The sequence below is a fragment of the Quercus suber genome, unplaced genomic scaffold (assembly GCF_002906115.3).
Source record: "Quercus suber isolate HL8 unplaced genomic scaffold, Cork oak 2.0 scaffold_128, whole genome shotgun sequence".
NCBI classification, from domain to species: Eukaryota; Viridiplantae; Streptophyta; class Magnoliopsida; order Fagales; family Fagaceae; genus Quercus; species Quercus suber.
The window spans coordinates 557,127-581,391 of record NW_027069591.1 but is presented as its reverse complement, the minus strand read 5'-3'; the positions used below and the strand labels follow the sequence as shown (position 1 = coordinate 581,391).

The following is a 24,265-nucleotide window of genomic DNA, read 5'->3' as shown; positions in this document are numbered from 1 at the left end:
TATCTATTATACTTTTAGTAAAAAGTTGTTAGTTTCAGCAAAATAAGTAAATCCCAAACTGACTCTAAGAGTTCGTTTGGGAACAATTTATGGTGCGTTTGGTAAAATTGTTAAACAACTCATTTTCAATTTTTAAACAACATTACACACATTTCTAAACACATTTTCAATCACATGTATTTCAAAAAACTATAAACAATATTATTTAAACTCTTCTACCAAATAAGTTTTTATTTAGCTGAAACTAAATTTTTTTTACTGAAAATATTATAAATAAAGCTAAAAAGTAGTTGATATTGTACAATAAAATCATAAATAATACAAATAACTAGTAGTAAAAATAAACTTGACTTTTTAAGTTAACGTCAAATAAAACCTTGTGAGTCTCTTTTAAAAGCTCAATTAACTCACTTAACTCACACCCATTATTCTTTCCAAACGCTTTCAGCCAAAAAAAATCTTTCCCAACTCTAGTAGTAATAAAAAGCAAGAGAAAACGGAGCTACGATCAAGACAGTGAGAGCTGGGGTTGAGAAAGAAAGAAAGAGAAAAATAGAATGGCGAGCGAGGAAGAAAGCGCAGTGAAGGAGCCTTTGGATCTCATCAGACTCAGCCTGGATGAGCGCATCTACGTCAAGCTCCGTTCCGACCGTGAACTCCGCGGCAAACTCCATGTACTTCTCTCTCTCTTTCTCTCACTGCTTTTCTTCTTCTTTGGTCTTGGTCTTGGTCTTGGTCTTATGCTTGTGCTGTGTTTGTACTAAACGCCTCCTAGGGTTTTTTTCGCTTGCTTTACTGACTTGGGGGTTATTTAAATTTCCACAACAACAGTATTTGTGTAGCACTACCAGGCTCTTCTTCATGAATTTATTGTAAAATAAAGAACCAATTTGAGCCTTTTGTGTATCCACTTTGTGAGGGCAATGTTGAGCTCCTGGGCATAAGCATAAACCCCTTTTCCCGTTGTGGTTGAATGCCCCCTACCTTACCCGGAAACTGGTTCTGGCGACTCCAAAGGGCTCTTCTTTAGAAAGATTATTATTATTTTTTTTATGTGGAACCTCACCAAGGTAAGGCACTTCGGACCCGTCCATGGGGAGTAGTAAACCACGGATACACGACCCCACCCACCAGAACCCTGTATCATGGAGCCAAGGGAACTCCTAGTGGGGATCAAACTCAAGATGATGTCTGGGTCTATACCTCATCCTAAGCCTTCAAAAGGACAGATAGCACCTTGTGTATTGTCATTACTTTTAGCCATCTGATTTTGGTTGGTTTTGTGGTTAAAAATTCTGTCTTTGCATTGCAGGCTTATGATCAGCACTTGAATATGATTCTTGGTGATGTTGAAGAAATTGTTACCACTGTAGAAATTGATGATGAAACTTATGAAGAGATAGTTCGGGTATGTTCTTTATCTCATATTGTTTCTTTTTGTGTTCTTCTTTTTTGTATTTTTGAAATGTAATCTTATCTCTATTGTTACATTGTAAGCACCTTGATCTTGAAAGTTGCAGTTTCATATTTTTCATTTCTGAAAAGTTTTTAATCTAAACCTAACAAAATTTATTCAAGGAAGAACTGAAGTCAATAAGATTCTTTATCAATTTATACTCTGAAATGGCAAGTCATGTAGAAATCTCATATAATTAGAACTTGATTGTAGGAACCTCCACAGCAAAGTGTTCTATAGATTTTAGCACAGATGGAATTTACACCTTAATAGGAGCTGAGGGATGTAATTTACTCCTATTTTGGGGATTACCCTTTAATAGGGGCATGTTTATCAGTTCTTTTTATACTTATCAAAAAGAGTCTGTCTCTGTCAGATCTTTTTATGAAATTTTATTGTTTAAATTCTAATATATAACAATAGCCATCTGGAACAGTTTAGTAACTTTTAAACTTTTGTAAGCTGATCGATATGGAATAGTGTTATTGTGCGGTGATAAAAGAATGCAATTTATTTTTGCCACAGTAAAGTGAGGGATGTTCCCTGGGCAGGCTTTGAACCTAAGCTCACTCCCAAGGGTCCCAAAAATAAAATGCCACTGAGCCAAGAGGCTCGTGGTTGAAAGAATTAAAGAATGCTTATTGATATACTAAAGGGAACTTGAATAGAAGTAGGAATAAAAATCAGTGGGGATATTAGTTGCAATAATGATTTAATCCTAATCTTCTTCTTTTTAAGTTGTAACAGTGAGATATAACCAAATTAAAAATTATCCAATCATTTTACTTTAATTAATTAGTAAGTTAAACACGCACCCAATGGATTGTGAACCCATAACCTCATCCTCCATCCCATTATTATGGGAAGAGAGTGCTAGTTGAATTATAGCACACTGGTCCCTTTAGCCAATCATCTAGTACACTGAATTGCCTGCTGTAGCTAATGAAGGATTTTCTTTTTACTATTTGTGATATAGGTAAGAGAATGAAAGATTTTTAATTCTTTGAAGTCATCTATTATGAAATTGTTTATATGAGAAATAACTAATAAGAAAAATAGAATGACAGAAAATTAAGGAGTGAGAGAGGAGAGGAAAAGTGGGAGGTGATGACAAGGATTGAACGGGGGGGGTGGGGGATAGGTGATTTGAATGTAGTCAAAAAATTTGGGGAGGGAATAAGTGGTGGACCCAATCAGAGAGGAGCAGGTTGCAATGGAGGGATTGGATCAAAATGGGGGAGAGGGAGAGGGAGGTTGTGGGTGGCATTGACAATGGAGATTGGCTCTTGCCATTTGGGTGGGACATGATCAGCAAGAAAGAGAGTGAGGAAGAGCAAGAAAAGAATATTAGAACACTACTGGTGGGTGGCATTGACAATGGACATTGGCTCTAGCCATTGGGGTGGGACACAATCAGTGAGAAAGAGAGAGTAAGGAAGAACAAGAAAAGAATTTGGACACCACCAACTAATGCTTTGGAGCTGTTAGGATTGGTTCTGTACCATCATTCGTCCATCACACATTACACACTCAGAGGTCATGGAATTATGCTTCTCCCACCACCTTTAAAACCAAAAAGGAAAAAGAAATCAATTTATTACCTAGCTCACGATATAGCTATTCCCTTCCTTTTGAGGAGGAATACTTGTTCCTTAGGTATGAGGAAAAGCTATTCCTTGTAATCAAAACTACAACCAAGCCACTATTTTTGGGGGAAATTACACTTTACCACCTTAAACTATGTCTTAAATTACACTTTGTAGCCTAAACTTTTCAAATGCACATTTTGCACGCTAAACTATGACCATTGTTACACTTTGCAACCTAACGTTAAGTTTGTTGTTATGTTGGACGGAAAGCTCAATCACCTAACTCCCACGTGACTCATGCTTAAGTGGCACCAAGTCAAAAGACTCAAATGCCCCTCTTCCAATCCCAGCAGCAAACCCCCCTCTCTCCAAACTCTTCCACCATTTTTGGCCACACACCTCGTCGCACAGCCCATGAGATCCACAATCAAAAACCCACACACCATCGCATAGCTACCAATTTTCGAGCATGAGATCCAATGCCAAAATCAAATCACAAACACAAATTCACAGGAAATTTTGAGTTTTGACTTGGAAGAGGGGCATTTCGGTCTTTTGACTTGGTGCTACTTAAGCAAGAGTCATGTGCGAGTCACGTGATTGAGCTTTGCGTCCAACATAACATCAAACTTAAACGTCAGGGTGCAAAGTCTAACAAATGTCATAATTTATGGTGCAAAACGTGTATTCGAAAAGTTTAAGGTGTAAAGTGTAATCTATGGTATAATTTAGAGTGGTAAAGTGTAATTTCTCTGCTTTTTTGAGGAGGAATAGTTTTTCTGTAAATATGAGGAAAAACTANGATTTTTAATTCTTTGAAGTCATCTATTATGAAATTGTTTATATGAGAAATAACTAATAAGAAAAATAGAATGACAGAAAATTAAGGAGTGAGAGAGGAGAGGAAAAGTGGGAGGTGATGACAAGGATTGAACGGGGGGGGTGGGGGATAGGTGATTTGAATGTAGTCAAAAAATTTGGGGAGGGAATAAGTGGTGGACCCAATCAGAGAGGAGCAGGTTGCAATGGAGGGATTGGATCAAAATGGGGGAGAGGGAGAGGGAGGTTGTGGGTGGCATTGACAATGGAGATTGGCTCTTGCCATTTGGGTGGGACATGATCAGCAAGAAAGAGAGTGAGGAAGAGCAAGAAAAGAATATTAGAACACTACTGGTGGGTGGCATTGACAATGGACATTGGCTCTAGCCATTGGGGTGGGACACAATCAGTGAGAAAGAGAGAGTAAGGAAGAACAAGAAAAGAATTTGGACACCACCAACTAATGCTTTGGAGCTGTTAGGATTGGTTCTGTACCATCATTCGTCCATCACACATTACACACTCAGAGGTCATGGAATTATGCTTCTCCCACCGCCTTTAAAACCAAAAAGGAAAAAGAAATCAATTTATTACCTAGCTCACGATATAGCTATTCCCTTCCTTTTGAGGAGGAATACTTGTTCCTTAGGTATGAGGAAAAGCTATTCCTTGTAATCAAAACTACAACCAAGCCACTATTTTTGGGGGAAATTACACTTTACCACCTTAAACTATGTCTTAAATTACACTTTGTAGCCTAAACTTTTCAAATGCACATTTTGCATGCTAAACTATGACCATTGTTACACTTTGCAACCTAACGTTAAGTTTGTTGTTATGTTGGACGGAAAGCTCAATCACCTAACTCCCACGTGACTCATGCTTAAGTGGCACCAAGTCAAAAGACTCAAATGCCCCTCTTCCAATCCCAGCAGCAAACCCCCCTCTCTCCAAACTCTTCCACCATTTTTGGCCACACACCTCGTCGCACAGCCCATGAGATCCACAATCAAAAACCCACACACCATCGCATAGCTACCAATTTTCGAGCATGAGATCCAATGCCAAAATCAAATCACAAACACAAATTCACAGGAAATTTTGAGTTTTGACTTGGAAGAGGGGCATTTCGGTCTTTTGACTTGGTGCTACTTAAGCAAGAGTCATGTGCGAGTCACGTGATTGAGCTTTGCGTCTAACATAACATCAAACTTAAACGTCAGGGTGCAAAGTCTAACAAAGGTCATAGTTTATGGTGCAAAACGTGTATTCGAAAGTTTAAGGTGTAAAGTGTAATCTATGGTATAATTTAGAGTAGTAAAGTGTAATTTCTCTGCTTTTTTGAGGAGGAATAGTTTTTCTGTAAATATGAGGAAAAACTATTCCTTTTAATCAAAACCACCACCAAATGTCAGAATGATTAAATCTGTATGTTACCTTTTCCGTTATAGGACCTATTTAGCATATTAAACTTATTCCTCAGCTTATGTAGACTCACTAAGTTTGGTTGTAAATAATATAATCTGTTTGTCCTACAACTGATGAAAGTTTGCAAAATAGTAAGTATTTAATGAAAACAATAAACATAACAATATTCTGGAAATGTTGTTGGGTGAATCATGTGTGTTGGAATTGACTCCAAACCCCCAACCCCCCCCCCCCCCCCCACAAAAACAAAAACAAAAAAAAAAAAAAAAACTCATGTCCATTACTTAATCTTGGACATTTTACGTGATTGTTATTTTTTTTTGTTTCATTAAAGTTCATGTCATTTTATTAACTTGTATGTTTGTTTTTTAACTGATTACATTTTTAACTATTCCTTTCATTACAGACTACAAGGCGCACAATGCCATTCCTTTTTGTTAGAGGAGATGGTGTGATATTGGTTTCCCGCCACTAAGGACAGCTTGATTTTCGAGTAGAAGAGTAGGATACCTACTATGACATATTTTATGTTACTGTATTCTTAACCTTATCAAGCTTATTTTGCATTGCAGTGTTGAATATGTTTGAATTATATATTATTCAGGGTTTATCTTACTGATTTAGAAAACACTTGATTACTTCCTGTATTGCAATCTTTGTTGTTGGTCCCCTTTTCATTTTTGCATAAGAGTAAAGCACATTTTTTTTGCCAATCTTTCAAAATCCTGGATTTGCAAGGTTGAATCATCGTGCACAACACCAGGACCATGATAATACTTTGGGATGGTTGAAAGAGATATTTCAACACCTTCCTCATGGAGAACAAAAGCCAATATCAAAAAGCTTGTTAGACACTTTTTTTTTTTTTTTTTTTAATTTTATAATATGAGATAAAATTCTATTTTAGCCTAAAAAAAACTTGTTAGAGTAATTGCATCCGTGCTTCTAAAATTATCTGTCTATTTTATAAAAAGAATTTACTTTTTCTATTTTACACGATCATTTTTACACCCACATCAGTTATCTATTCTACACCATTTTTTATTTAAATAATCATTTAATATATATTTTTATTATTTATAACAACCCATGTCAAAACACACTTTACTACACGGTCACATTTCTTTCTTTCTTTTTTCTTTCTTCCCTCTTTCTTCGCCGGTCAATTTTTTCTTCTTCCTCCCCCTTTTCTTCACCGGAAAACCCCATAAGCAAACCTCCAAACTTCACTTCGACACAAGCCCATGTCAATCCTAATCCATTTTCAGCATTTTTAGACAAATCTGAGGTCTAACTCTTCACTTTCTCCCTCATGGCAGCGGCTAGCACTCCATCGGAGCCTCCATGGCAACGGCAACGACAACATCAGCGTCGGTTGGGGACTGATTTGGGTTTGGTTTTGATTTTGGTTTGGGATGGTTTTTCGGTGGATTTGAATTTATTTTGAGTTGAGTTTTCCGATGGGTTTGGAAGGATTTCCTAGTGAGTTTTGATTGATATTGAGTTGGGTTTTCTGGTGGGTTTGGCTTGATTTTGAGTTGAGTTTTTCTAATTGCTTGTGTTGATTTTGGGTCAACTTTGTGGTCGAATATCAACTGTTCAAATGGTTTGTGTTGGTGTTGGTTGGGTGGTGGTAGGTTGCGGTGGTGGTTGGGTGGTTATCCTTTTCTTCTTCCTTCTTCTTATGTTCTACTGCTAGGGTTATTGTGAATATTGGGGAAAAGAAATAGTCAAACAGAAGAAAGATAAAAAAATAATAATGTATTATTATATACAACTACAATAACCGTGCATATTTGAACTATTACTACAACAAATGTGCAAATATACACATTTTTACAGCTACTGATGTTGGTAGTTTTGAAGGAAAATTTTGTAAATATTGTCACTTTTTGTATTTTAGAAGCACGATGCTCTTAGACACTTGAAGCCTGATAGTATATACTATATACTATATACTAGCAGTTGAAATGAAAAATAACCGTCCTTTTGGTCCCGAAAGGGCATAAAGGAGGGCATTGAGCTTACTTTTGCAAGCGAGAATATCATAAGTTTTTCATCTTTCAGACCCCATACACCAGCAATGGATGCTCTTCGTAGTTTACAGCCCCTCTAAAAGAGTTCATAAAAATAATATAAGGGTTTTATATCTCAGGATCCATATTAAAATTGTCTACTCTTTAACATAAAATAAAGGATACTTTTGAAAATATTATTTTATTTTAATTTCTTTTTAAATAATCATGCCCTTTTTCTTCTAATAATAATAATAATAATAATAATAATCATGCTCTTTGAACTCAAAGAGACATAAATTAGGATGTAGAGTTTGGATTTTTTTTTTAATTTTTTTTTTATTTCAGTGTAGATAAATAATGCTTCTCGAAAATATTAGAAAAATATTAGAACAGCCTCCATATCGATTTTTTCCTTCTCAAAGAGCCAAGGGATCCATTCTATAGTTGGACTAACAAGCATTTATGTAATTGGGTAGGATTCAAACCCCAGATTTAAACCTCACAGAAGGGGGCAGATGCTACTATGCCACATGGTCATTGTTATCCTCGAACTTTGTGCATCTGGAGGTGCTAGGTATATAAACTTGACCTTATTTATCCATCAATAGAATGTATCATCTCATTACAAAGAAACCTTAAAAAGAGTTTATCTTATGGATGGATGATTAAATTGGCCTAGACCCTGATTTTGCATTGAAGACCCCAAATATTTTGGAGTAACTGCATAAATTGCTAAGGCTATGTGGGTGGTAATAATAAAATAAAACTTATGAATTTATTTCTTATCTTCAGCAGCATAAAGAGCTTTGACTTCCTCAACATCCTCGTAGCTGCCAAGAAATATTGGAGATCGCTCATGTATGTCATTTGGAACCAAGTCAAGCGCCTGCAAAGATTACAAGTTTCAATCAGCTTCTAGTGAAAGAGGTATACGCACATCATTGGATTTAGCCCCAACGGTTCCTTGAAAGTTAAGAGAAAGATTTTCTGTAAGGTGGATTATTTTAAGGGGTGTAATATGAGGACTTAGTCAGTTTGGTACAACGGATCAACCCAACTTCTTACTAATTAGGATATACATGCAGTCTGTCTAGACTAGATACTGATTGGTTTGAGCACTAGTAAAAAATAATTTAAAAAAAAAAAACTTGGTTTGAAAATTAAGTACTAGTTTTATAAGGACTTGGCTCAAATTTTGAATTCAAAGACATCAAATTATGTACTAGTTTTCTGTTTGAAAATGAAAAAAAAAAATTAAATATATACTGTGCAATTCATGATTGGTCCAACTTTCTGCCTTTTCAAACTCACAAGTCACAATTACTGGTCTTTCAAACTTAGTTGACTTACTTACCGCCCAAGCATAAACATAGGCAGTGTACATTCTTTCAACATTTTTCAGAGTTAGGTAATCCGTAATAATTAGTAATTTGTTGACAAGTCAATACCCGTTGCTTGCCGGAAATCTATAGTAAGTATTAATTTGTTGACGAGTCAGGTCAGGTTCAATAAATTAAAGAAAGTTTATCAAGTCAATACCCGTTGCTTGCCGGTGAAGGCCTGGCCTCCTGCTTGTTCCATCAAGAATGACATTGGAAAGACTTCATAGAGAACACTGTTCACACAAATCAAATTAATCCTCACCACAGATTCATGAGTTGAAGCTATAGGATCTACACAAAGGTCCAATGACTTTATAATGAAAACCACTACTCTAACCATATCTCACATACCGCAGTTTCCCATTTGGGCTCTTCTTGTCAGCTGGATACAAAAAGATACCCCCATAGAGTAATGTGCGATGGACATCAGCTACCATGCTGTCATCATCATAATATATTATCAGAAACTACAAAATACTTTATGAAAGAGATGAAAGTGACACCAGGATGTAAACCAAACAAATTCCTTTTTGGTCCATCTATATCTATATTGCATCAGTTGCAGACAAGTTAAGATACAAGTATATGCAGATGATCATTATTTCAGACTGAATTCAGAGTCATAAGAGTGGTCACAAATGGGTAATTAATAAAGCCTAAAAGCCTTCAAGAAATCCTGTATAAAGTTGCTCATGGATTTTTAATTTGAGAAAATGCATGAGCATTAACAACTATTGTGGTGTTCTCTAATCAACCAATTGCCAAAAAAAAAAGGTATGTCCTGCATTATTCTTTGAAATTTTTGAAAATTTGTCTTGATTTCAAAGGGGGGGTGGGGGGGGGGGGTGGGAAGAAAAAGATATTGGGGTTGGTGTGAGCATTGTATGAACCCAACCTGAACCTGCTGTGATGGTATTCAATTCAAGACCAAGTTACCCTACCTTTTATAGCAAGGTGATTTACTAAAGAAACTTCAGACTGTGCTGCAGAAGAGGGTGGATTAGTTGTTTGTCACACATTCAATGGCTAAAAATTGATAGCCCTATCTTCACAGGGCTATACATTTTGATATTTATGACGAGAATGTGATCAAATAAAATATAACTGTGAGAAGAGCAAAAAAATGGGGAAAATTATCTTAAATGGATGTTGCCAACTTTAAAAGTTAATGATGAACTCTAAGAAGTAGATGTATCTGCAATAGCTAAGCATGGCAAGAAAACTATAACGAAGCCACCTCTTAATTTTATTTTATGTCTTTTCTTTTTTTGGTCAGCAGAAACAATAGTTCAATGTCTGTAAGCAAAAATATTACTAATTATCCTATATAACCACTGCCTATAGAATATACTCCATTATCAATTAATGATTAGAAACTGCTAGATGGCAATACCTACCATTAAATTAATTGCTGCAAGCCAAAAACCTAATATCAGAAAACATTCAACACCTGGAAATATTTAGTTGCTAGGCTTATAACCATGATACCTTCCAATGTATCTTAGAGACTTTGGTGAAGAACCATCTTTTGGAAACTTGCACCTTTCCACATACCTAAGTCCCCCAAAAAAACAAAACCCAAAGAAAATAAGAGAAAAAGAGGAGAAGTCACAAAATCACTAAAGAACCAAGTAAAGAAACAAGACATATTATTGAATTCAACATACTTAGCTGTAGGACCATCCCAGTTCTTAGCATTTCCTTCATTTACTGAATAAATCTTTCCTTTCTTTGGAATCTGTGGAGAAAGGCATATGACATACAAGTTCTAGACACTCCAAAATAAACCAGAGATGCCATATACAGAGCCAATATGTGTCCCTTGTAACATATATGTGAATTAAAATATTGAGCCCTCTTCCATTTAAGAAAGAACACATGCATGATCATCCTGAAGCCAATTCTGTCAGAATACTAAGTACAGACATTTAGGATCAGCATATTGTAAATAATAAAGAGACAATTAGTAGAAACTAATAAAGCAAATTTACTCTTGATATGGGAACATACAGATTCCAAGGTAGCATTTATACAGAACAGAATGCTTTATGTGATATATCTGATAATTCCAATAACATATATATACCTTGATGTCTGGGTGAGTTAGAATGAACTCCCCAAGAGATGGATCAAGGGTGAAGCCATTAACACCAGCTCCAGTGCTTAACACAAACTGAGAAATAAATTATGCTCCCAAGTTAATAGAATGACATAACAAAGTTAAAGTCTAGATGCAAATAGAGAAAGTTACATTATTTGATACATCCATCATTAAAAAAGATTCAATTAAAGGTTTTTAGTTCATTCTAAGACACACTCATCACATCAATCCGGTAATGAAAGAGCCAATTGTTCCAATTGGAATGGTGATGCAGTACAAGTTCAAAAGAAAACTGGGAGAGGCAAATAGAATAGACATAAAAAAAAAATAAAGGAAAAAAAAAAGGCTTACAGGAAAATCAATAAGGAATTAAACCATAAGCATAATCCCACATAATCCTCAATCATCGTAAAATTACATCAATGGCAATTCAAATTCAAACTAGCATTCATTTTGGTGTCCATGCCAAACGGTCTTCCATTGCGTCACCAAAAGTAAAATTTGAGGGTAAAAGTTAGAAAAGTAAAGGTTCAACAGATTTGTACCGTGCAAGAGCTCCCATACATGCAATAGCCTGCTGCCAACATATTCTTCCCAGGTTGCAAAACCTCATCTAGGGTTGGTTCAATACTATCTTTCACCATATAAATCCCAAAGATCTAGATGAAAGAGAAGGCATTCAATAAGTTACTGCAATTTCAAGTTATTGATTGTGGATCAATAATCACTTCAAGTAAAAATCAGTAGATGAATTCATTATAATAACCATTAAACATATCTCGAAATGAGGGGTCATACAGTTCCAATTGAAACTCCGCAATCAATGTTGGAGGATCCATCCAGTGGATCAAAAACCACAGCATACCTGTATTATTAAAAAGTATTTTAAGATAAATTTACATAAATTCTTATATCTGAATCCCAAACAATTTAAAGAAATATAAACTCCTGAACAGGTGTATAACAGAGAGCAACAGAAAACACCTTCCGCGCTTAGATGGCTCCACAAATGTTGCCTGTTCATCCTCTTCTGATACAAGGATGCACTGGAAGAAGAACCAAACTCTCAGAAATCATTATCAGCTCAGTTAAAAAGCATCAACGATCTTCCAGTGACTTACTGTTCGGCCACTACTTATCAGAGCCTTGACAAAAACGTCATTTGAAAGCACATCTAGTTTCTTTTGCTCTTCGCCCTAGAGTTATTAAGGAACAAAAATCTCATATAAATATGATAATAAGGAACATATAACACTAACAAAACCAGGCATATGAAAATCGAAAATTGAAAATGAAAATGTTCATAGAAGAATGACAAGATGGTTTTCAAATAAATATATCTGTTTGTTTCGATGAAAGTCATTGTTTAAAGATAGTTTTCCATGTGTTCCAGTGTTTGGTAGCATCAGAAAAAATGAATCAAAAGGAAAAATATCTTTAGTCAAATTAAAAAAGGATGGCTTATTTTTAGAAATTATTTTGCACTAAATTCTTTTTTGGAAAACAACTCTATCTCACTACAAGCTAAATAAGAGAAGTTAGGAAATTGTTTTTCAACTCATTTAAAGTTTCTACTAAGCATAGAAAAATTAAATACTTTTATAGAAAATACTTTTTGGAAAATGACTCACTTTCTAGAAAATTGCCCAAAACAGAGAGTATATATTACTTGCCTGAACATTGGTCTCTCCAGCAAGTCCAATGAGTTTGGCAAGACCTGCCTGCACAAAAACAACGTTTACTGTCAATAATCACAAGTAGAACCAATGTAAACTTCAATACCCCCTTCTCTCTTTCTTATTGTTGCAAACTTTGGTCCAAGATAGAAGATGAATAGGTTGAGAATTTTAAAAAAATAAACGTAAAAATGAACAAATATAAAAGGAAATCAGTATCTAGTAACACCAAGGGTTGGTATAGTGGAGGTGGTATTATATGCAACATCCCTCTTCTATGAGGAGGGAGTGAGTCAGGTTTGCAACCTGTTACACAAAATAAAATAAAATAAAAAAAAAAAAAAACATGAGGCTCGTGAAATCCACGATTTTCTAGATTCAAAATGATATGATTCTAGTGTTCCAATGAAAGGTAAGTTTAACCACGTGTTTATAACCTCGGACACACTATCCTTTTCAAGGGTGAGTTCTACGTATGAGGTTATATCGTTTGGTATCAGAGCCGACGGGCCCATCTGTCGAGGAATCGAAGTAGCTCTTTGTGATCAAATCTTGGGGGGGACTACCCAGAGGCTAGATTAACATAATTGATAGGTGTTCAAGGTGAGTTCTACCCTGGGTTTATTCCAAAACTTATAATCATCTTAGACACAATCATGAGAAAATACATAGTCAAGTGGTCGACATCCTGAGAGAAAAAAAAAATGTCATTTAACAAGAGAATTAAAAAAAAGAGAAAGATGAATAGGAAAAGAGAGAGACCTTGTTGACAGCAGTGCAGACGAACTTGCAGCCGAGAACAATGTTACTAAGCAAGATGGTGAAATCGCCGCGTGACTCTGGGTACTTCGACTGCTCATTCAGCACGAACCTTGTTATTGTCATCAAGTCCGTCCTGTTTGCCTCCGCCGCGTGATCCATTTTCCCCCAACCTTTTCCTTTCTCTCTCTCTCTCCCTCTCCCTAAACGCCTTGGTGCTCGGTTCGAGGTCAAACTCAGAGAATATATATATATATTTTTTAAGTGTGGGCAAAGAAAGGAATCTGAGTGAATGGGGGCAGATGAGATGAGATGAGATGATCTCATACTCTGCTGTCAACGGAAGTTTCGGAGGACACGTGGCGGGCCTGGAGTGAAGGGAGTGAGCGAGTGGTCGTCACTGCTGTGCGCGGATAACGTCTTTCGTCGTTTTCGTTTCCTGATCCTCTCTTCTTGTCCTTCCTTTTCCATCATGTAAAATGTAGATCTGGATACGCCCCTTGTGTTTTGACCTGTCCCTCGCTTAGAACAGGACAACTTCGTGCACTTCGACGAAATTTTTATCACACCAGATGCGTTCTTTTTCGTACGAGGTCGCTCTGAATTTTTAGGATTTTCTTATCCAAACACATCCAAATTCACATATAATTTTCCTTGAGGTCAAAATTTTAATTTGGATCCATAATTCTAAAATTTTACAATTTTAGTGGCTCAAAATCTTCCAGATCTTTCAAGGATCTTTGGTAGAATTTGATGATAAAATTTGATGAAGTGTGAATTCGCCAGTTAATAAATACAGTCAGGGACGAACTTGGGCCTCCTGCAAGGGTGTTTTCTCAAGGACGGTCACCGGTGTGGTGCCTACCACAACGTCTCCGATGCTAAAGTTAGTATCAAGAATTACACAAGAATAAGCAATCAAATAGCATCAATCTCAATATGTTCATACCTCTTCTTTGTGAGAGTGTGAGGGATTTATATATGTTGTTGTTAGGCTCTAGCCGTTGGATAATTATGGTGGTTTAAATTCCTTCTAGGTAACGTTTTTCTGGCCTTATTATGTGGCTTCAATTCTGTCCCAACGTTCTGTCCGTCTGGTCTTGTAACTGTCCCTGTCATTTACTGAGAGTATTGAATGAAATGTTGTCGCTGTCAGTAAATTGTCTTCTCATCATTGAAGACTTTCCTCGTCGGTCCAGCTCACCTCTTCCAAGATCTACTTCGTCAGTCCCATCAGTTGCCCCTAGATTCCATGTGTGTTGACCAGGAAAGGTGAAAGGTTCCCGGGCAGCAGGCGGTTGGGTTTTTGAGCCGTATTTAATGTGCTGCGGCGGTTCTTTTTGGGTTGTGGCCCACGTGGCACCTTTTGATTGGGGGAGTTAATGCTTCACATGATGAGTCTCCTTGATTTTCCCGCTGGTTTTTCAGCTTCCCAACCTTTGGTTTTAAACTTTCCCTCTTCTCATCATTTTCTTTTTACCTTTTCGAAAAAAGCTCCTCCATTATTGCTCTGGTTCTCCTCCTCTCTGCCTTTCTTCCCAGCGGTTTTTTTCTGTGCAGCACCACGATTTTCTTCTCCGAGGTATGTCTCTTCTTTTTATCTTTCTATTTACCTTGCTTATTTCTGCCGCTGTAGTTCTCTGATCTTTTATTTCTTCTTTCCTTGATGTTTCTTCTTTGTTTGTCTTCTTTTTGGCTTTGGGGTACCTTAGGCCTTTTATTTTCTGCGTTTTCTAGCTTTCCATGTTAAGTAGCTCTGAGGTTAGGTCAGATTGCCCTTCGATTTCGTTCCTTTTTGCTCGATTAGGGGGGGCCTTAGGAACTTTTCCTTACCTTAAAAACTTCGTTTACGAGGGCAATAGTTTGGCCACTGTGTTGGCTGATTTACTGCCTCTTCTGCGTCAATCCGTCGAGTGGTTTGAAAAATTAGTGAAGGAAAGGACGATGTCAGAGGTCAGGTCTAGCGAACTCGAGACTGGGTTATCGTCTAGCGGTAACCCAGCAGAGGAAGATACAGCCCATTCTGCCCCTCGAGAGGTTAGGGCTTTCTATGCTCTGGAAGAGGAGTGCGGGTTGGACGCGGAAACCCTAGGTAGATTTAGGGATAGATTTCAATTCCTAGATAGGGTTAGGGTTCGTCTACCTGGTGAGAGGGATCGGGCCTGTCACTTCTTTCCTGGCGAGGTATGCTTCTATGAATCTGCCTTTGTCTGTGGACTGAGGTTCCCGGTCCACCCCTTCTTCATGGAGCTTTTAGACCGTTTTGGTATTGCTCCTAGGCAGCTAATGCCCAACTCGTAGAGGATCTTGGTGAGTTGTATGGAGATTTGGCTGGCAGCCAATGACGGGGACATGCTCAAGGTGGACGAGCTTGTCTATCTTTACCGTCTGAAGGCGTCCAAGGAACGTGGGTATTATGAATTGGTGCCCTGGGAAAGAAGGACTAGGATTGTCAAGGGTTTGCTATCCTCTTTCAGGTACTGGAAGTCCAGGTTCTTCTTTGTGTCTGGGGACGATTTTGAGACACCCTCGGGCGAGTTGTGGGGTGATCTCCCGAGGTTACGTCGGCGGTGGGAAACCCCGACTTTAGGTGTGTCAATATTTCTTCTTCATTTCTTGAGTTCCGTTGAGTTTACTGTTATGGTTGCTAAACCCACACATTTTTTTTTTTTTTTTAGTGAAGAGACGACCAAAACTTAAAAGCAGGTACAGGGAACGAGTGCAGAAGGCCATTGAGTACTCGCAGTCCATCGAGAGTTGGGACGATCTCGTGGACCCCAGAACTCTTGCGTTCCATTGCCTCGGGCCTGAGCCATCTGCTTTCGTCTTAAAAAATATTGAAATAGAAGAAAAAAAGAGTAAGTACCAGAGTCGTCAGTGTTGGCCCTTCTTCTTCCTTCATTTCTTGTGTTTCCTTCGGGACTAACTTTCTTCTTTCGGCAGAAATGACGTCTAAGTTTAACAAGGAGATGTACGCGAAGACGAGAGCGAAGAAGGACGAGCCCTTGTCGAATATAGGGAAAAAGACCGTCCATGTAGTGGGGAGGAATTCTTCTGCTACCCCTCCTGTCTCCGTTACCCCTCTTGTCTCCGGTACTGAGACGATGAGGACTACTTCGCCATCTACTTCGGTGGAGGAGCTTCCTACGCCCGTCAATAAGAGGCCACGTCTGACGGAGAAAGAGAAGGAGAAAGGGGATGCTTCTCGCTCCACGATCTGGGGGGATGAAAGGCTGGCCGTTGAGAGGGCCCATAGCGTAATGACGGCGGATGATTTGAAGGCTCTTTCTGGGGTCCCCTTCAACACAGTGGCTGGTGGCCACGTTCATAAGCTCGTCCAGGTGGAGTGCTTTCATTCCTTTCATTCATCATTTTTTTTTTTTATATAGAAAACTGAGACCTCTTTTCAGGTTCTGGGAGAAAGCTTACACATCGCCTCTGAGTATCTCACTCAAGAGGCTAAGATGGCGTCCCTTTCGTCAAAAGTGCTAGCTCTGGAGAGTGAGAACTCAAAGTTGAAGAAGAACCTGATTGAATCTATGGACGAGGCCACCACTTTGAAGGAGAAGGTCAAGGTTTTGGGTGACGACCTCAGAGTTGAGCGCTAGTTGAACCTGGAGAAGGACGAGCAGCTCCAGAGCTCCAAGGAATTGTTGAAAACCATCGCGGCTAGGTCCGTTGAGGCCTTTCAAACCACTGACGAGTATAATACAGTGCTCTTCAGCTGGTATTTTAAAGGCTTTGAGCTTCTTTGAAGGTACCTGGTTAAGCACCCATCTGGCGTGGACATTGGAGGCCTGGACCTGGAAGAAGTGGACAAAGAGATGGCCATTGACGAAGCTGCTCTGGCCATGGTCCCCGTCAATGTCGCTCCAGGAAATGCCCCAACTGATGATGATGCGGCCGTTGATGCCCCTTCGACTACCGAAGCCTGAACCTGTTACTAAGTTTTTTTATGTTTGTTGATTATTGCCCATTGTGGCCTCTATTTTTGTAAATCTTATCTGGAAACTTTTTTTTTTTTTTTTTGGGGAACAATATTTAGGCCCGAGTGTTTATGGGCTTGTAAAGAAACAAGGGTATTTTTAACTTACTTTTTGCATCTTACCTGTGTTTACAAGTTATATGCTCTTAATTGTTCATGTGATGTGTGTGGTGAAACATTTTTCGTCTCTATGAGACATACCTTCTTTGGAGCCGTGAGCGTCAGTAGTTTACATCCGTCAAGGCGGAACTTTACCACTTAGCCATTTTTTTTTGGCTTTTCAATCACCTTTAGTGATATTATCTTCGTCGGTAACTTACATCCGTCTATGCGGAATTTTGTTACTTAGCCTCTTTTCCGGCTTTTTATGACTTACACCCTTTTCAGGGTTCTATAATTGTCAGTAGTTTACATCCGTCAGTGCGGAATCTTACTACTTAGCCATTTTCTGGCTTTTTAATAATTTAGTTTGTAGTCGTCAGTAGTTTACATCCGTCAATGCGGAATCTTACTACTTAGCCATTTTTTGGCTTTTGTTAGATTCTTTGAGCGAGCCTGTTTGAACACAAATATTGGCTGAATAATCCGTTTATTGATAGTTATTGACGAATATGCCTTTCAATTAAATCTACCGATGGTATTTCTTCAAATTTTCAACGTTCCATGGCCTTGGGAGCCTCTGTCCGTCTAAGGTCTCCAGATGGTAGCTGCCTTGTCTGGAGTAGTGGATGACTTTGTATGGTCCTTCCCAAGTAGGGTCGAGCTTTCCTTGAGTTGGGTCTTTGGTTGCTTGGGTTACTTTGCGCAGGACGAGGTCTCCTATGTTGAGTCGCCTGAGCTTCACCCTTTTGTTGTAGTACTCTATCATCTTCTTCTTGTATTCAATCATTCTGCTGAGGGCTTTGTCTCGTACTTCGTCAAGGCAATCTAGATCAACTCGCAATAAATCGTCATTCTCTTCTTCGTTGAACACTTCCCATCGGGTGCTGGTTACTCCAACTTCGACAGGGATCACTGCTTCTGTACCGTAGGTAAGTCTGAAGGGGGTTTCTCCTGTTGGGGTTCTGGTCGTGGTTCTGTAGGCCCACAGGATGTTGGGCAGTTCTTCTGGCCAGGCACCCTTTGCATCGTCCAGCTTTGTCTTTATGATCTTGAGCAACGTGCGGTTCGTTACTTCCGTCTGTCCATTTGCTTGTGGGTGGCCTGGTGATGAAAATTGGTTCTTGATGCCTAGGCCTGAGCAGAAGTCTTTGAAACCTTGGCAATCGAATTGTCATCCGTTGTCTGATATAATCGTCCTTGGGATCCCGAATTTGCAGATTATATTCTTCCAGACGAAACCCTGGATTCTGGTCTCGGTGATGGTCGCCAATGCCTCTGCTTTAACCCATTTAGTAAAATAATCAATAGCAACTAGTAAGAATTTTACTTGACCTTTGCCTTGAGGCAGGGGGCCAACGATGTCGATTCCCCATTGTGCAAACGACTATGGAGATGTTATCGTCGTCAGCTTTTCTGATGGCAGGTTTTGAACATTCCCGAACCTCTGACATTTGTCACATTTCTTGACGACCCTTGACGCGTCATCTTGCATGGTTGGCCAGAAGTACCCTGTTCGCATAATCTTTCTCACCAAGGATCTCGGTCCTGCATGGTCCCCACAAATTCCTTCATGCACTTCTCTCAGGATGTATTCCGCCTCTCCTTCGTCAACGCACCTCAAGTAAGGCATGGAGAAACCTCTCTTGTATAAGGCGTCATTGAGAATCGTGAATCTGGCGGCTCTCTTCTTGATCTTCCTGGCTTCATCTGTGTCTGGGGCAGGTGTCCATCCTGGAGAAAGGACATGATGGGCGTTATCCAGCTACTTTCGCTCCGGACCACGAATGTTAAAATTTCTTCTATGCTGGGGTTTTTCTGCTTCTCTATCATCAGGTCTGTCTTCGACTCTGCTCCGTCCGACGAGGCTATCTTTGAAACTTCATCTGCGGCCCTATTCTGGCTTCTCGAAATTTGGATGAACTCTACCTTTTCAAACTCTTTCGTCAAGTGCTTCGTCAATTTGAGGTACTTCTGCATTCTTTCTTCTTTTGCTTCGTATTCCCCTTTGATCTGCCCAATTACTAACTTTGAGTCGTTCTGAACCAGCAGGTTCCTGGCCCCAAGCTCTTTCCCGAGCCTTAGGCCCGTCAGAATTCCTTCGTATTCAGCCTCGTTATTGGTGGCAGGGAATTTTAGCTGAACTCCATACCTCAATGCTTCTCCGTCGGGGGTGGTTATGACTACCCTTACTCCCCCTCTTTTTTGGGCTGACGAGCCATCAGTTTGTATTATCCATATTTTGTCTTCGCTGGTATGGTCGGGCTCGTCTGGGTAAGTAAACTCGGTGATGAACTCTGCCAACGCTTGTGCTTTGATGGCCATCCTGGGATGGTACTCCACGTCGAATTGGCTGAGTTCAATCGCCCATTGGACCATCCTCCCAGCTGCTTCGGGCTTGCTCATAGACTTTTTGATGGGTTGGTCCGTCATCACTAAGATTGGATTCGCCTAGAAGTATTGTCTGAGCTTGCGCGAGGCTACAATCAAAGCAAATGTGATTTTCTCAATCTTTGGGTACCTGAACTCAGCCCCCTGGAAGGCTTGGCTGACGTAGTAAACTGGGAGCTGTTTCCTCTCCTCTTCTCGGATTAAGGCTGCACTGACTGCTGTAGATGATACTGCTAAGTACAAATACAAGTTCTCACCTTCCTTTGACGGGCTTAGGAGTGGTGGGTTGCTGAGGTAAAGTTTGAGCTCTTCGAATGCCGCCTCGCATTCGTCAGTCCATTCAAAAGCCTGCTTCAAGGTCTTAAAGAAAGGCAAGCATTTGTCCGTCGCTCTAGAAACGAACTGGTTGAGTGCGGCAATCCGGCCCGTGAGTTTCTGGACCTCCTTGACGGTCTTAGGTGATGCCATGTTGATTATTGCCTGTACCTTCTCAGGATTTGCTTCTATTCCTCTTTGTGACACCATGAATCCCAGGAATTTTCCTGAGGCAATACCAAAAACGCATTTACCAGGGTTCAGCTTCATCTGGTATTGTTTGAGTGTTTTGAACGTCTCCCTCAGGTCGTCCAGATGTGCAAGAACTTCTTTACTCTTGACGAGCATATCGTCGACGTACACCTCCATGTTCCTGCCTATCTGCTTGACGAACATTTTATTTACCAATCGCTGGTAAGTTGCCCCAGCGTTCTTTAGTCCAAACGGCATTACATTATAACAGTAGAGCCCTTGACTCGTAATGAAGGCGGTTTTCTCCTGGTCTTCGTTAGCCATTTTAATCTGGTTGTACCCTGAGAACGCGTCCATGAACGTCAACAGCTTGTGTCCAGCTGTAGAGTTTACGAGCTGGTCTATCCTTGGAAGAGGAAAACTGTCCTTCGGGCAGGCTTTGTTTAGGTCTGTGAAGTCCACGTACATCCTCCATTTCCCATTGGCTTTCTTTACTAGGACGACGTTTGCAAGCCAATCTGGATAATATACCTCCCTGATGAAGCCTGCTGCCAACAGTTTGCTCACTTCGTCAGTGATAGCTTGGTCTCTTTCGGGTGCAAAGATTCTTCGTCTCTGCTTGATGGGCTTCCTTCCTGGGTCCACATTCAACCTGTGTTGGATGATGTCGGGAGATATGCCTGGCATGTCGTCGTGGCTCCAGGCAAAGACGTCAATGTTCTCCCGAAGAAACTGAATGAGCTTCGCTCTCATCTCAGGACTCAGGGTCGTCCCTATTCTGGTTGTTTTTGTTGCTTCTCCTTCGATCAGCTCCACTGTTTCCAGTGCTTCTGTTTTTTCCTCTTTTTCTTCTATCGTCCACGTGTGGTTTTCCTTGGCTGCAAACACAGCCTGGTAACACTCCCGAGCTAGAATTTGGTCTCCTTTAACTTCATCGATACCATTTTCTGTTGGGAATTTTACCTTCAGGCAGTAGGTGGATGTGGACGCCTTCCACTTGTTGAGCGCTGGCCTCCCAATAATGACGTTATACGACGAGGGACAATCCACTACCAAGAAGTCCATTTGACGAGTCAATTGCCTCGGGTATGTTCCTACTGTTACAGCCAGCGTCACTATGCCTTTGGGATATACTCTGTCGCCGCTGAAGCTGACGAGGGGGGAGTCAAACGGACGCAGTCTTCTTGGGTCCAGTTTCAATTGCTGGAATGCAGGAAAGTAGATGATGTCAGCAGAACTGCCGTTGTCCACGAGGACCCTTTTGGTATTGAACCCTTCGATAGTAAGCATCACGACCAAAGGGTCATTATAAGGCTGTTTCACTCCTCTAGCGTCATTCTCGTTAAAGGTCATATCTTGATCAGTTCGTCTATACTTTGGTGGGGGCTCCATGTGGACGCTATTCACCTGTCGTTGGTGTGCTTTCTTCAGTGACTTGAATGAACCTCCTGTGACAAGCCCCCCTGAGATCGTCTATATTTCCCCGATCACATTTTGGGGAGGTTGGGACTGACGACTTCCGCTCTTGGACGAAGACTCATGTTGGCCTTTGTTTTCATCTCGGAATTTGCTGTATTCTCCCTTTTTTATAAACTTCTGCAACTTCCCTTTTCGTATCAATTCCTCTATTTGCTCTTTGAGACCCCTACAGTCTTCAGTGTAATGGCCATGATGTTTGTGGAATCGACAATACTTACTCCTGTCACAGACGTTAGGGGACGAATGTAATGGCCGTGGCCATTTGAGGTAGTGTTCGTCTTGAATCTGTGTCAAAATTTTGTCGACAGGCATAACAAGAGGGGTGAATTTTGCCGTCCGAGGACTTTTATCATTTTTCCTCCTAACTCCGTCATTACTCCGACGATCTAAACGATCTCGCTTTTGTCCTCTACGGTCGTCTTCCCTTTTTCCTTTGTCCTCCGTCCTACCTTCGTCCCTGATAGCAGCCAACGCGTCCTCAGCGTTCATGTATTTCTGCGCTTTAAGGAGCATTTCAGCCATCGTCTTTAGGGGGTTCTTCGCGAGAGAACTGACGAGTTCCCTAGACTTCAATCCTGCCTTGAAAGTTGTCAACTGTACCATATCGTCAGCCTCGTCTACCTCCAGTGTCTCCCTGGTAAAGAGTTTCACATATGACCTCAATGTCTCCTTCTCTCCCTGCCTGATGGTGAGCAGGTGATCCGCGGTTCTCTTTGGTCGTTGTCCTCCAATAAAGTGTCGCAGGAAGGCGTTGCTCAGCTGCTCGAATGTGTCGATGGACGACCTTGGCAATTTCGTGAACCATTCCCGGGCAGCCCCCTTGAGTGTTGTTGGGAATGAACGACACAATATTTCGTCTGGGGGCTGCTGAAGCCCCAGGGTCGTTTTGAAACTATTCAGGTGATCTTGGGGGTCCTTCAGCCCATCAAAGGGCTCGAGCTGAGGTAACCGGAACTTTGAAGGCACTGGACAGTCGAGGACTGCCGTTGTGAATGGCGAATTCGTCGCTCGAACCAGCCGATCCACGCTCCGCTCTATTTTTTCTTTGATGGCATTCCTTAGTTCATCCATCTCCCTCCTCATCTCCCGAAGAACATCTGAATTTTGCTCGGCGGGAGTGTTTGGTCCTCGATGGTCACTTCTTCTGCAGCTATCCCCTTCGCCTTCCTGATTTCCCTTCGAACGATTTTCCTCCTGCTGAAGTCGTAGCCTCATTTCCTGGTTTTGCCTGGTCAGCTCTTCAACTGTGGCTGCAAGGGCCTGAACTTGTTGAGCTAGGGCTGCGGAATCTTGATTGGACTCCATCCTAAAAAGAACAAGAGTAGGAAACTACTATTTCGAGTTTGAACACGAAAAATGTCGTTTCCCACAGACGACGCCAAACTGATGAAGTGTGAATTCGCCAGTCAATAAATACAGTCAGGGACGATCTTGGGCCTCCTGCAAGGGTGTTTTCTCAAGGACGGTCACCGGTGTAGTGCCTGCCATAACGTCTCCGATGCTAAAGTTAGTATCAAGAATTACACAAGAATAAGCAATCAAATAGCATCAATCTCAATATGTTCATACCTCTTCTTTGTGAGAGTGTGAGGGATTTATATATGTTGTTGTAGGCTCTAGCCGTTGGGTAATTATGGTGGTTTAAATTCCTTCTGGGTAACGTTTTTCTGGCCTCATTATGTGGCTTCAATTCTGTCCCAATGGTCTGTCCGTCTGGTCTTGTAACCGTCCCTGTCATTTACTGAGAGTATTGAATGAAATGTTGTCCCCGTCAGTAAATTGTCTTCTCGTCATTGAAGACTTTCCTTGTTGGTCCAGCTCACCTCTTCCAAGATCTACTTCGTCAGTCCCATCAGAATTATTGTGATCATTCAAGATCAGTAGAATTATATGATTTTGACGATTTCAAATGATCTTGATTTCTTTGTAATATTTTTAACTTGATAGAATGTTCAGTTGGATTTAAATGAAAAATAACATCTCAATAGACCTAATTTTTTATTCTAAGATAGAAAGATAGAGTGTCAATTGAGCTCAAATGAAAAATAACATCTCAATTGAAGATCACGTTTTGAGATTTTTGACCTATTTAAATAATGCTTACAAATAAATATAATGATATGTGATAATTATATTAAATGGTTACAAATTTTTGGTTTTTTTATGAATGAAGGTTGTTAGGGTACATTTTTTTTATATACACCTAATGTTATCTAAATAACACTTATTTATTTTTCAAACGTCACAAACAAAATATTGGGCATTCCTAAACATTTTTTACTATTACTATGTTAGGCTATAACCCTTTTTTCTTTCTATCACAAAATTGGGCTACAAATGTAAAACACTATAAGACCCAATATTTTTTATAAAGCCTAAATTATTTACTGAGCAAGTTAAAATCTCATTCTTTCTAAAGCCCAAAAATTTTTATGTTTAGCAATATTTGGAAAAAGCCCATGATTCAAATTCATGGCAATACTATTTTATCAATGAGATTCAACTCCATAATTAAAGCTCATGGTTCAAATTCATGGCAATACTATCTTATCAATGGGATTCAACCCCATAATCAA

At 39.9% G+C, this 24,265-nt stretch overlaps 4 protein-coding genes across 4 annotated transcripts; 2 read left to right on the top strand and 2 right to left on the bottom strand.

Annotated features, from left to right (window-relative positions):
- Nucleotides 1-400: 400 nt before the first annotated feature.
- LOC112021129 (sm-like protein LSM3B) lies at nucleotides 401-5,930 on the top strand. Its single transcript, XM_065776107.1, is given in 4 exon segments — nucleotides 401-674; nucleotides 1,313-1,408; nucleotides 5,699-5,753; nucleotides 5,756-5,930. Coding segments are annotated over 4 exon segments (291 nt in total). The 5' UTR covers nucleotides 401-557; the 3' UTR covers nucleotides 5,779-5,930.
- Nucleotides 5,931-7,885: 1,955 nt separating this feature from the next.
- On the bottom strand, nucleotides 7,886-13,715 carry LOC112021092 (fructose-1,6-bisphosphatase, cytosolic). The gene is made up of 12 exons (XM_065776106.1): nucleotides 13,232-13,715; nucleotides 12,467-12,514; nucleotides 11,915-11,989; nucleotides 11,778-11,839; nucleotides 11,592-11,658; nucleotides 11,339-11,452; nucleotides 10,779-10,865; nucleotides 10,360-10,430; nucleotides 10,181-10,246; nucleotides 9,044-9,130; nucleotides 8,850-8,925; nucleotides 7,886-8,196 (listed from the first exon to the last, which is right to left on the bottom strand). Exons 1-12 carry the CDS (start codon nucleotides 13,553-13,555, stop codon nucleotides 8,086-8,088), a joined length of 1,188 nt encoding a protein of 395 aa, XP_065632178.1. The 5' UTR covers nucleotides 13,556-13,715; the 3' UTR covers nucleotides 7,886-8,085.
- A 2,614-nt stretch (nucleotides 13,716-16,329) lies between these two features.
- On the top strand, nucleotides 16,330-17,062 carry LOC136068660 (uncharacterized). The gene is made up of 2 exons (XM_065776086.1): nucleotides 16,330-16,569; nucleotides 16,639-17,062. Exons 1-2 carry the CDS (start codon nucleotides 16,333-16,335, stop codon nucleotides 16,834-16,836), a joined length of 435 nt encoding a protein of 144 aa, XP_065632158.1. The 5' UTR covers nucleotides 16,330-16,332; the 3' UTR covers nucleotides 16,837-17,062.
- A 4,621-nt stretch (nucleotides 17,063-21,683) lies between these two features.
- On the bottom strand, nucleotides 21,684-22,994 carry LOC112021120 (uncharacterized). The gene has a single exon (XM_065776090.1). The coding sequence runs from the start codon at nucleotides 22,992-22,994 to the stop codon at nucleotides 21,684-21,686; it is 1,311 nt and encodes a 436-aa protein (XP_065632162.1).
- Between the last annotated feature and the right edge of the window lie 1,271 nt (nucleotides 22,995-24,265).

Bases quoted from the DNA above. Each gene is read 5' to 3' on its own strand.
- LOC112021092 (XM_065776106.1), bottom strand. From the start codon at position 13,555: ATGAGATCATCTCATCTCATCTCATCTGCCCCCATTCACTCAGATTCC. The intron at 10,866-11,338 runs GTACAAATCTGT...TTTATTTCTCAG, and splicing joins TGTATGGGAGCTCTTGCACG to TTTGTGTTAAGCACTGGAGC. The intron at 10,431-10,778 runs GTATATATATGT...CTTTCTCCACAG, and splicing joins TAACTCACCCAGACATCAAG to ATTCCAAAGAAAGGAAAGAT.
- LOC136068660 (XM_065776086.1), top strand. From the start codon at position 16,333: ATGAGGACTACTTCGCCATCTACTTCGGTGGAGGAGCTTCCTACGCCC. The intron at 16,570-16,638 runs GTGGAGTGCTTT...ACCTCTTTTCAG, and splicing joins ACGTTCATAAGCTCGTCCAG to GTTCTGGGAGAAAGCTTACA.
- LOC112021120 (XM_065776090.1), bottom strand. From the start codon at position 22,994: ATGGAGTCCAATCAAGATTCCGCAGCCCTAGCTCAACAAGTTCAGGCC.